This window comes from Elaeis guineensis, chromosome 7 (genome assembly GCF_000442705.2).
Source record: "Elaeis guineensis isolate ETL-2024a chromosome 7, EG11, whole genome shotgun sequence".
Classification (NCBI taxonomy): Eukaryota; Viridiplantae; Streptophyta; class Magnoliopsida; order Arecales; family Arecaceae; genus Elaeis; species Elaeis guineensis.
Genome location: NC_025999.2, coordinates 27949993 through 27962548, shown reverse-complemented (window position 1 = coordinate 27962548; position 12556 = coordinate 27949993). Strand labels below are relative to the sequence as shown.

Genomic DNA, 12556 nt, shown 5'->3' with positions numbered 1-12556 from the left:
CAATCAACCACGAGACCTTCCTTCTTTTTTTCCGTTGACCATGCATTCTCTAGCTTCTCTTTCCACGAGCCAAACCGGTGCTAAAAATTGTGTACGGTCATCCCACTGCGGACAAACAGGTCCTCCAGCTGGCATTTAGATAAAAATGCCCCTCATGAATCTCCATCTCAGCAAACCAGCCCAAAGCCGTGCATGAATCCTTTAACTCGCCGGAGCATAGCATCCGGGCCGGGGGTCTTTCGGTCCACGCATATATATGGGTATATGTGGCGCTGAGGGAGCGCACGTGCGGAGTACGTTCACGAGCTCGGGTCCGTACCGCGGCGCGTGTCTCCCAATCTCCCACGTGTCGCTTAAGCGGCCGGCCGCGGATGCAACTCATTTCCCAGAACCGGTTTCGGCCCGGTGGGCCCGCTCCCAAGGACAACGATGGCGGTCGCGGGCTTGAGAGAGAGGGAGACTACTAAAGTCACGAGTGATATAGAGATGGACAGGAGAAGAGCGGTAAGAAGGGCGGGCATTCCTTTCAGACGGAGAGAACTCTGCCTGGAGATATATATACCAAGGTGAATTCCTCTCTCTCTTCTATTTTAGGATTGTTCTTTCGTTATTTTACTAATATTTTCTTTTCAGTGGATGGGACCGATGCATGTAATCTAGATCTACTGCTCTTCGGATCTCTTCTTTGTTGTAGAAATTTGGAGAATTTATCAAAGGAAGATTTCCTCTCAGGTACTAGATTTGATTTGCCTTCTAATATAATGAGTAGAACTCGTTTCTCCTTGTCCTTTTTTATGTATCTCCGCTTTATGCTTTAGAGTTCTCTGGAATTATATCGATTCCGATATTTCCTTTGCCTTTTTAGCTTATTTTCTAAGTTTTGTGCTGGTACTTTTAGAAATTTAATAAGATAGATTTGAAAAATATGATAAATTCTTTCCCATTTGGTTGAATCCCGTTTCCATGGAATTCTCTGGCGAATTTTGTTATAAGCTCAGCTGAGTTTGTTTGATTAGATTATGCATTTCTTTTGCGTGTCTTTGCGTCCAAATTGCAGAATTCATCAAAGTAATTGAAGGTAGAATTGGGAATAAAATTCTAAATAAATCCTCAAGGGCAGTGTTTTCTTGGGAACCAGGAGTGGTGGTGGCCCTCGAAGTGTTCCTAGCTGAAAGGGAAAGAATCTTTCGTTTTTTCCTGGTGACGCTTCTTTCCCTGATAGGAAACTCTGGGATGTGGGTCGTGTCTAATCAACCGTCCTCAAGCAGAAGAAAGGAAAATTAGTAAATAACATGGACCTGATGGAGCCTATCGTCGTATCCTCCGTCCTTCAAAGACGTGGCCACATTCTCCCTCCTAAGATATTTCTAATATCTTTATATATGGTCTGTAGCATTTCCCATCATAAACGGGTGTGGATCTTAAGATATTTGATAGGGAAACATAATGTGAAATAGGTGACAGTAACATATAGAAAAATTAGTAATTGTAAAGCAAAATATCTAAAATGATAGGATATCATTTCTGCAATGTTTATAAGACTTATGAATTATTAATTTTTTTTCTATATTTGAGTTATTAATTGATTTGTGAAAAATTTAAGTGTTTTGAGATCAGTCCAGAACATGACTGGCAGTCTGTTGGCACTCCATGGTGAAGTTATGTACTTTTGTCCATATGATTCTTGGTTTTTGTCTCATGCATTGTGTAGTCAAAAGGTGGATAGCGAAGGCCGGATATTTCGGTTTCTGGAAAGCGTAATACGCAGTCCTTTCCACAATAGTTTGATTATTAATAATTAATTTTCAGTTCTGCATGTATCACAGAAATTTCATATAATTATGTTGTCCATTGAATCATAGTACCATGAGGAATCAAAACAACAAAAAAAACAAAACCTTTGAGATTTGGAATGGAGGCTATTCATTTACAGTTCAATTGCGATAAGAGTGATGCTAAAAGTACATAAGAAGTTGGCAAATAATACTGAAAATGAGATCAGCCAGCCTAATTTTTCATCCTCCAAGTAATATTATGGTACTATTTTCAAGATCAAGAAAAGCAAAAAAAACAAAAAAAAAAAAAGGCCTTTGCGAATATTTTCGTGAATTGATAATCTTATTTCCAGCTACTTGTGCAAAATTTTTAGATCATGTTTGATTAGGATATATTATATTATGAGATAATATGATAATTTTTAAAAATTATTTATTTAAAAATAATTATGAGAAAAAAAAATTATTATATTTTATTGGTGGAAATATTAGTCCGAACAATGACATCAAAAAAAAAAAAAAAAATCTGTTAAAGATAATTTTGTATAAAAAATATTAGCTTGGAACAAAATTAAATGACGTGCGGTTGGGTGGGGGTTGAATCTGAGCTCTGTTCCCATTTCAGGAAAGTTTATCCTATGCTGTTCCGCACGAACATTTTGAACCAAACCGAGTCCTGCGTCCGGAGGGCCAGGTAACATTTAGCTCCACGGGTTGCACCCCACGGCGCATCAAGTGAAACCTCAGCACTATTCATATATTTCTTCAAGAAGCCCACCTCCTCCTCCATCAATGAGAACGTACCAAACTTTGTGTACTTGTTAATTACCGGGTTAGGCACCTATTTTTGGTAGCAATTTTCTAATCAGTACTCGTACGATTATCACCAATCGGTCAGTTTTGGTCCAACGAAGAATTGCGGCACCATCGCGCCGTACATTTATGCTACGATCTTCCCTGCGTTTTATTCTTGTTTTCTTGCGGGAATTGTAGAATCGCCACTCGTGACTCCTAATTCCAACGTTCTTTTCATTGGCAGTGTAGTACGAATAGGCTCTTGGGACAAGACCCGTAAATTTGTCCGAATATTGAGGCTGGAAAGCGTACAGAGCGGAAAAGAGAGGGAGAGAGAAGGTATCGACGCAGGTCATCCTCATCTCTTTCCTTGGAAATCGTCGCCGTCGCTTCTCGGTGCTTCTGCAACGACTCCGTCCGTTTCTTCCTTCTTTTCTTCACCTCTTTTTCTTTTCCAGTGTAATGAAACGAACTTTTCCTTTTTTGTCGTTTTGCACCCCCTCCTCTCGCTAGCTAGCTCTGTTTATTCTTCTCTAAAGTGGAAGCAGTTGTTGAGCAGAGGAGAGCAGAAGGGCAAGAGGATTAATTAATCGATGGCGTCGGCGTCGGAGAGCAGGAACGTGACGTCGGAGGAGACGGAGGTGACGTCGGAGCGGCGACCGGAAGAAGGGAAGGAGGAGAGGGAGCTGGGCCTGGAGTTTCCTCTTATGAGGCAGTCCTCCATATACTCCCTGACACTGGACGAGATCCAGAACACGGTGTGCGAGCCCGGCAAGTCCTTCGGCTCCATGAACATGGATGAGTTCCTCACCAACATCTGGAACGTAGAGGAGGGCCAGATCGCCAGCGCCAATGCGCAGAACCAACAGCACATCGGCGGAGGGGGGCCGCCGGCTGCGCCGCCGCTGCAGCGGCAGGGGTCGATCGCCGTCCCGGCGCCGCTGTGCAGGAAGACGGTGGACGAGGTGTGGTCCGACATCCACCGAGGGCAGAACGCCCGCCGCCAGAACGTCGACCGGCCACCGCCGCCATCGCAGCAGCAGGAGAGCAACTGCGCTGCCCCTCGCAAGCCGACCTTCGGGAGATAACGCTCGAGGACTTTCTCGTCAAGGCCGGGGTCGTGAGGGAGGGCTATCAGCCCGGCAGCGCCCCGTCGGCCCACGCGCCGGTTCCGCCGGCGACGCAGTACGGGATGCCGGCGGGGTACCAGATGGTGGGCACGGAGGGGGCGCCGGTGTTCGGGCACGTGGTGGGGGTGCAGGCGTACGGGGACCACCAGGTCACGGCCGCCAATGCGATGTACCCGGTCGTCGGCGATGGTGGTGGGCCAGGCTATGCAGTGGGGAATGGGTTCGGGGGGAGGGTTGGGAACGGGTACGGGGCTGTAGCGGCGGTTGGGGGATCGCCGGCGAGCCCGGGGTCGTCGGAGGGGGTGGGGGGAGGGCAGGTGGAGAACTCCGGTGCGGCGGAGGGAGGCGGAGGGGGGAAGGGGGGGAGGAAAAGGCCGCTGGACGGGACGGTGGAGAAGGTGGTGGAGCGGCGGCAGCGGAGGATGATCAAGAATCGGGAGTCCGCGGCCAGATCCCGCGCCCGAAAGCAGGTACGTGTACATACGACTATAATCGTCTCTTTGCTTCCCCTGGTACCATTCCAACATAGAAATTAGCATGCACGACCACTGAAGATAAAAAGTTTCAGAATTTTAGTGCACCAAATTAATCTGATCTTTATTCACGTTGGATGAGGATTGAGCAGTGCTTGTTTCCATCCAGCAAGAGTGTGGGTTGGGAACTTAGATGACAACGTAGGGGATGGGCATTAATTATAGGCTCTACGATGGGATGCAGCACACCTATCTCTGTTGCTTTCTTGGACTTTTGGTGGTGACCTAACTTTAATATTTGTTCTTGGGGGTTGGTAAAGATGCTCGGTCTTTTCTGACTGAACTCCTCATCTTATTTTCTTGCATTACCGTCCGAGAAAGTTTTTATGCCAGTGTGAGACGGAGAGAGAGTCTTTAACGTTGAGGCGGTTCTTATTGAGGATTCAGTTTCTCAGTAGAGGCGTACTCTGTTGCTTTCTTGGGCTTTTGGAGGCATCTCTTATCTAAATCGTCTTTACTGATTTTTTGATGGTGACTTCCCATTAGTTTTAGTTCTTTATGTTCTGACGTTCCACAGACGCGGATGATGTGTGCTGTGTTTGTTTCCGAAAAAAGAATTTCTCCACGCGGCACCTTGTTGGATGGGCCACGGAAACTCAAGTGCCGTCCTGCCTACAAGGAATTGGGCCGAGGTGAATCGAAGCCTTTGTCGTAGGCAGTCAGTCCAAGACCCACCTCCATCTTGCGGGTCTGCTGCCTGCTGGCTTTAATTAACTGTCGGTTAGAGCCTTCGATATCATTGTAGTAGGTTTTAATTGGACATTAGGTGCAAATCCGTAACGCATTTTCGACAAATACAAAACCATCAGCCCACAACTAAGGCCTATCACATCGCTGGCTTAGAGAAACGTGGTAAAACCTATTCTTTGATGTAGTTTTTCAACGACTTAATCCTTTCTGGGACATGCTCCGTGGAAAAAACATGCAGGCATATACGGTAGAGCTTGAGGCGGAGCTGAACCAGTTGAAAGAAGAGAATGCCCGACTGAAGGAAGCGGAGGTGAGGCCCATTGCAAATTCTTTATATAATGGAGAGTCAAAGTTACTCTCCCTTAGCATTCCTTTACTCATAAGATTTTACTGATGTCTTTCTGGATTGACAGAAGAAAATGCTGGCATTGAAGAAGCAACTGGTACGTGCATTCTCCTCGCTAGTCACTACAGTAATCATATTGCTTTCGTTTTCTTCTGAGCTTGCACATTCTCAAACTAACACGCTAGAATTTTAAGATTGAAACCCATTGTTTGTTTGTAGCTGATGGAGGCCATGGCCGAACGTGCACGTGTGAATGCCCAGAAGACAATCCTGACGATGAGGCGCTGCAACAGTAGCAAGTGGTAGTGGGATCACCTACGATCCTAATCCGCGCCTGCCATGCATGCGGCTTGTGGTAGTCTTTCTTTTTGTTTTAGATCTGTTACGAGGAGCAGGCGCTGGGAGCGAACCCCTCTCATTGCTTATGCTATGGATGTCTCCTTCCCGTGGTTCCTGCTTTTTTGGTTAATAGGCCGTTTCATGTTAAATCCGTCGGCGATAACCATCCTTACATAGCGAATTTTGGTTGGTTGCTTTGTTGTACAAACGTCTGCCGGGAAAACAATGTGAATAAAGAAGTGCCAAGATGCTCTTATTTTTGTGCATTTGTGAGTACAATATTTTTGCGCACCGTATCGATGCCTGCGGTGATAATAGGACTGAAGTCCTGTGGATTACGGACCTTAGTAGCTCACACTGCCAGGAAATTCAGGAAATTAATATATTTATTCCTGGTATAATTTTAGGTCGCTCTCTTCTTGTCAAAGTTGCCAGCTTTCTGGGAAATTTCTAATATCATTCAAAGCAAGATTAATCCTACAAAACAGAGAGGTAAGATTAATCAACTCTTCTATCTGCTCGTTATCAGCTCGTTTGAGCTCCGCTCAACCAGGAAAGTGAGCTGACCTCAGACACGTTTGAGCCCGAGGCCTGAACATGGAGCCTGTTCAAATACAGTGAAGCAGCTCGGCTAAAGTTGGCTCAAGTTCAAGCTCAAATAACCAACTTATGACCCAAGGCTACTTAGCTTTGTACTTGGCTCAGGCTTGTTTGCATCCCTATCCATTCGATGTCAAAATTATAGTTTCCATCTTGTATGATTACAATGATGAAGCGATAAAGTTGATTGCTTGCACTTGGTACACTAAACTCCTCTGCAGAGGTAACTTGATGCCCCGGAATGATGATAGCGCACACTCAAGAACCTCAGAGAAATTTAGAAGTACACCCATGAGAAAGAAATGAAAGATCTGGAGTTTGTTTTGAAATCACGCATTCAAACAACAAACCTAGATTCTATCAGCCCCAGGAAACAGGCGAAACACAAGAAGGGTGAGTAGGGAACGGAAGCTGGCACGTGCTCAACCCGATGAAGTGGTGGAAAGAAGACCCGTGGCAACTGTCAGTTCTGTACATTGACGGAGTATGTGGCCGTCTTAAAGAAGGCTTTCCAAAGAGTGGATCAGGTCCTGCAATATTTAAAACAATAGACATGTAAATGCTGTTAGTCGTATAACGGCTAGAAAATGGAGACTTCCACGCTGCTTGACATTTGAGCCCAACAAAATTAAGCAGGTGATGGCATTACCATCTGTAAACTAAATCCAGTCATCCAAGTAGAATTAAATGACTGTCTGCGGACACAAGTAGGATTAAGAAAAAAGATGCATGTCTAGTCCTTTGACATCAGCTTTTCTACGGTAATTATTCCTGAAAACAGTTGAATGCAAACCATACAATTTTTTGTTTGAGGTGATAAATTGACACTATGAAAGTGTCTTGGTTACATGTCCAAATGTATTACTTCTGCACATCATAGTATCTTATGGGACCGCGGCAAGATACAAAATTAAAACAGCAAGTACAGAAAAAATGACGCTTGAGAAAAGAATATAATCACCAGAGTCTGAAAGTCGTCCAGTGCTGCACCATTGCAGCTGACATGGAATTTACCCTTGGCGACTGATTCCTGTCATATATGGTGTGTATTATGATTTTCGGGCAAGAAAATTGGATGGCAAGAGACAACCAATTATTGAGCGAACATATGCAGACATACGTAGTTGTAAAACTCAGCCAATTCCACGTTAACATTTAGACGAAACAAATTCTTGATGATGCCCAGCAGCAATCCAGGGTGAACAGCAGTCTCTATTGTCAGCAAGCTGGTACAAAATTGGTAAACACGTGCAGAGCCCTTCCCAAATTAAAGGTATAATGCTAAAGAGTTGAACGGCGGAAAAGTGATGCATGCAAGTTGTATTCATATGATTTACACGGCAGAAATATGTAGGGAATCTAAACAACCAGGTAAAACTGCATATTCTACAGCAAAACTCAATGATAGATCGCAGTGAGAAACATAGCAATGCAGTTGATATTTTCTAACTTTCTAATGTTTTTCCTCAATCGTATTTGATAAATATGCTATGGATTGACTGCAAAAGGTTGGGAACCACCTAGTTTTCTAGATATTTGAAATCAGTAACATGGTGGCACTCATATGTAGGATGCACTAAAGAAGTTTGACAAGTCGACCACTTCAAACCAGTAAAATACTGATAATGCTGTCATAGGAAGAGTACCCCAGACCTGAAACCCTGACTGCCAGCTATAAAAATGGCCTATGAATCAATTTTTTGAGCAAGAAGGTGAAACTGACATCTGATTTGACATCATAATTTTGTCGTTCTGGTCCATCATGGATATTCCTCAAAGAAAAGTGTGCTCAGATCTAAAGCAACCTATGCAGTAGTACAGAACAGCATGCAATGATACATAATAGGAATAAATATATGAACACAAAGCATCAAACCTTCTCCTTGGTCCATCATCTTTAACATGTACACTTACATCAGCACCAAGCTGTCAACAAAAAAATCAGCTCAATGGTCCTGAAAGAAAGAGCCTTCAAACCGGCAAGACTATAATAGGCCATTGAGTCATGAAAACCATCACAAATTGGAAACAAATCCAACTAAAAATTAATATTTTACATATTAGTCCAACACAGAGCCTGCGACATAAAATATGAAAATGCACAAAAATTTTATTAAAGTGAGGTAAACACTATAAACTGAAAAGTTGATGATGATGATGGTAAAAAATAAGGCCAAAGAAAAAAAATCATATCAAAGGAAAAAAACCAAAATAAAAATTTGATGATGATAAGTTAATGACTATGAATCAATGTAATAATATACTGCATTTGCTGCAAGCCTACAACTAACAGAACTGCTAGTGTATTCATGGAAAACACGACCATGAACAGACAGTGCTTATAATAAAGAGGTAAAACAAGGACTGATTCCCCCTTCCCCCACAAGACGATATAAACCAGAGAATAAAGAAAAAACCTTTTCTGGAACATCTTTCTCATCCATTCACCAACAAGTTTGTACCAGCTAATTTAAGCTTAATCTTCTAGTTTGAGCATCCAAGCCTCAATACTATGAAAGCTACTTTGCAATCCTTGGCATTTACACCCCCTCTTCTTGTCCTCTTCTATAAGCGTAATTTCTAAACCATAAAAAATTGCTGGCCTCAAGGTTGAATCTCAGTGATGCCAGCAACCACATACCCATTCATCATCTACACTCTGGTTCAACTGGAATCATTTTTTTACCACATTCATTTCTACTCGAGATAAAAATTTATAACTCCTGGTATCTCTCAAATATGATTTCTTACAGACCTAATTTTTCCATGTGTTTCCAATAAAATTATGTTCTATCTGTACTGAATTTTGGTTCCATCAAATTTTTGAACCTCGCACTCCAAAGGTTTCCTCAACCTCACTTCCACATCCCGTTTTCTTGTGTATGAATAGTTAGTTTTTACCCTTTCTTTAGTGCCAGTGGTGAGATTAAGGTCAATCTTTGCTGAAACATCCCTCAGCATGGAATTACTTGTTTTAGACAATACATCTTACATTAGTTACTGATCCCTCATAACTGTACTTTTACAGCTTCCAGTGTCACCTTTACACCATAATAGCCATAAATTTATCTCACACAGCCTTCTGTCACACACATTTCCAAATCATTAGAGATGATGCATGTTGTACTCAAGACCTCTTCTATATTCTAGAAATCAGATCATAAGCACCTGAGGTGACAAAGACCAATGCAGATATGTAGCAAATATGAAGACAGAAAAGAAAAAAGAAAAGAAAAGAGAGACATATGGAGGAAAAGGTGAGAAGGACAAAGAAAAAGGAGAAAACAACAAAGAAAGGGGATAGGAAGATGAGGCGGTGAGGGTTTGCGCAGCCAAAATACAGGGCCATGCACTCCTCTTTCCCAAGTTGATAAAATTATCATTAGGGTGTCTGCTTAAGAAAGATGCCTGACTAAAATACACTTTAGGTGGGGGCTGATCATCTATAATGCCATAAAGACTAACCAGCCTACTGGCAGGGTTCAAAAATAAGAAGTCAAGGGCTTAAGGCCTTTATTTAGAAGATAAGCCAACTAACACTCTCACACCCATCAAAAACATGACATCTATTTATTTCTTCAACAATATATCATTTTCTTCTCTCCAAATGTTCTTTCAATACTCTAAAATGGCTTCACAGGTTAATCTCTATGGTTAAACAACTTGATTTTGCACATCAATGCCATTTGTTTTTAATTTTCATTTCACTAACTTCCATAACTTCACAAGCTTTATGCACATTTATCAATGCATTCCTAAAACTACTGTTATTTGTACATGATTTTCCACACTTAAATTAGTGTTCCATTTAATTAAAGCACTTTTGAGGTTGTTTAGAAGATAAAACCACTCTCAATATATCCAAATTAACCAATGACAGACATTTACCTCTTGAGTAAGTCCTTCAAAATAAGTCCGACAGTTAGCATTGTTTACGGATTACTGCCGGACATACATTGGGCATTCTCTCTCTATCTTGATGTCAATTGTTTTACCAAAATAGATTATTACCCTAACTCATGAGAAGAAAAGATTAAAAATGTGCAAAATACAAAACAAATTTTTTTAGAAAAAAAGCATAAATACAAGAAAACAAATAAAAATAAAGACTGAAAATTTTGAAAACATAAAATACAAAATACAAAATAGAAATGAAATTTAAAAGTCAAAATTTAAAAAAAAAAATCTAAAACAGAAAATGCAGGTTTGGCAAGAAATATGAGATTTTGAGAGGGCAAGTGAGGGAGCAGGGGGAAATGCTATTATCCCTCTTTCTTTCTTTCACCAAAATTCCCTTCCTTTGACTTTCTTTCTTCTTTACATTTCTTATCTCCAAAATCTTGTTGGGGTGAAAGGGCCACAAACACAATAATACCCAAGATAAATTCTACTCCCTATGTAATAATTAAAATAGGCAATAACTCAACAATTTCAAATCCAACGAATATAAATAAAACCAAGTGCAAGGACACCAAATTTGTGTTATGAACTTTACTATATAAAATAATGGGATTACTGCAGATCTTCTTTATATTAACTAGAGGCTATACAAATATATCTTCAAGACTAAATCTTGGTTTCCACAAAAATATTCATCACCAATAAGATGGGTTTCAAAGATAAACAGGGATAGAGGACAGATCTCATCAAACGTAGGTATTTGAAATAATTTGTGAAGAAGGCTTTTCAAGGATCAGAACCGATCAACTTGTAGCTCTCGACGTCGGAAATAACATACTGAAATTTTATCAAAATCAGGATATGATCAATCATCCGATCTTCTGACAAAGTGGCCCCAAAACTTTTTATTTTCCTTCTTCTCCCTTGCCGCGGCCTTTGTTTTCCCACGTGGTTATGGTTTCCACGCACAGCCCAAGGCTTTTACACACTCTCTATAAATCCCATTGTCCACATTAAATAGCCACTTAACAGAGTCCTTTTTGGACTCTTCTTCCCCCCTCTTATTTTTATTTTAATAGGATTCTAATCTCATACGAAGATGGATTTCCAACAAATCTTCCCCTCCCGACTCGTGGGAGGTTCGACCAACTTAAATATGTGGTTCTCATGTAGGGATTTTATCTCCTCCTATATGGTTTTTAACCACTTTTCCTTCTGTGCATATGACATAGCCTTCTGAAAGCATTCTGGCTCTCCTATCAATCACCATCACATACTCATATGGAAGATATCTTTAAAAAGACTGATGCATGACATTTGAACGGGAGACCGTTGTGACCAAGGTTTGTCATACCATACCGAATCAGTCGGTACACCTCGTATCATACCGAACCGACAGAGAACCGGCACCATTCGGTTGGTAAATTCGGTACACCGACGGTACGGAAGAAAAAAAGAGAAAGAGAAAGAGAAAGAGAAGAGGAGAGGGAGGGAGGTGGGAGCCGTCGGAGGCCGACGGTGGCCGGCTACGGCTGCCGGAGGGCTTCCGAGCCCCGTATCACTTGATAGAACTTTCAAAAGAGTGAGAAAGAGAGAGAGAGCACTCGGGAGGAGGGTACCAATTGTGAGAATTTCAGTGCAGAGGTAAAACGGTAATTTTAAAACTTTTTCAAAATTATAATTTTATAGCGAAAATTATTAATTAATCTAATTAATTAACATGTATTAACCCTACACAAGGATCTAAATATGATATATATAGCATGCATTTAAATTTGAAATTTCGAATTCTACAGTAAACATTTTACTATTATGTGTTCAAAACACATTACCTTCGTGCAGGTAGTCGATCGCCGCAGTCTGATCACCGTCGGGACGGTCTGATCGTCGCAATGCAACCACACAGTATGTCTGGCCTCTGCGGATCGTCCACACGAAGCTCCCGATCTGATTGGCTCCTCACGAATGCTAGTTCGTCACAAAATCATTTCGACGGCCAATGCTGATCGAACTCATTCGATCGATGTCTACTGACTCCTCGAATGCTCCGAATCGTCAGCAAAGGTACTTGAGAGGTTGATGAAGCTCTCCCTGAAATCTGGTGGGCTCACGACACTCATAGTTCACCTTCTCACTTCCTGAACCCTAGGCAGAAATCCTAGGGTACTCACAGAAGACCCTGCGCCCTTTCTCTCTTCTTTTCTTTTCTCTTCTTTTCTTTTCTTTTCTCACGCAGAAGGCCTTTCTCACGCCACCCTTTCTCTCTAAGAAAGTCGTGTACACACCCCACCTTCTCTTCCTTTTTTAAAACAATGCAAGACCGCGTCTTTACCGCATCTTCACCGTGTGAGAGGATAAAGCTAGGTGGTTGCTCACTTGAATTCAAATCGAATTTGAATTCAAATGCCAACCAACCTATCCTTATCCACTCAAGGTGAGAGAAGAGAG

At 41.9% G+C, this 12556-nt stretch overlaps 2 protein-coding genes across 3 annotated transcripts in view; one reads left to right on the top strand and one right to left on the bottom strand.

Moving 5' to 3' along the window:
- Positions 1-409: 409 nt before the first annotated feature.
- On the top strand, positions 410-5874 carry LOC105034225 (bZIP transcription factor ABI5 homolog). The gene is given in 8 exon segments (XM_010909281.3): positions 410-566; positions 634-732; positions 2815-3029; positions 3119-3650; positions 3653-4170; positions 5162-5233; positions 5337-5366; positions 5489-5874. Coding segments are annotated over 5 exon segments (1194 nt in total). The 5' UTR covers positions 410-566; positions 634-732; positions 2815-3029; positions 3119-3163; the 3' UTR covers positions 5576-5874.
- A 535-nt stretch (positions 5875-6409) lies between these two features.
- Positions 6410-12556, bottom strand: part of LOC105034226 (ACT domain-containing protein ACR12) — a 79044-nt gene continuing 72897 nt past the window's right edge. Inside the window, exons 7-10 of one of the 2 annotated variants that reach the window (XM_010909283.3) lie at positions 8085-8134; positions 7329-7434; positions 7170-7238; positions 6410-6738 (exon numbers count right to left, since the gene is read on the bottom strand). In XM_010909283.3, coding sequence (XP_010907585.2) covers positions 6706-6738; positions 7170-7238; positions 7329-7434; positions 8085-8134 — 258 coding nt within the window. In that variant the 3' untranslated portion in view covers positions 6410-6705. The remainder of the gene's footprint in view (positions 6739-7169; positions 7239-7328; positions 7435-8084; positions 8135-12556) is intronic. The other variant, XR_012142619.1, reaches the window with a different exon arrangement.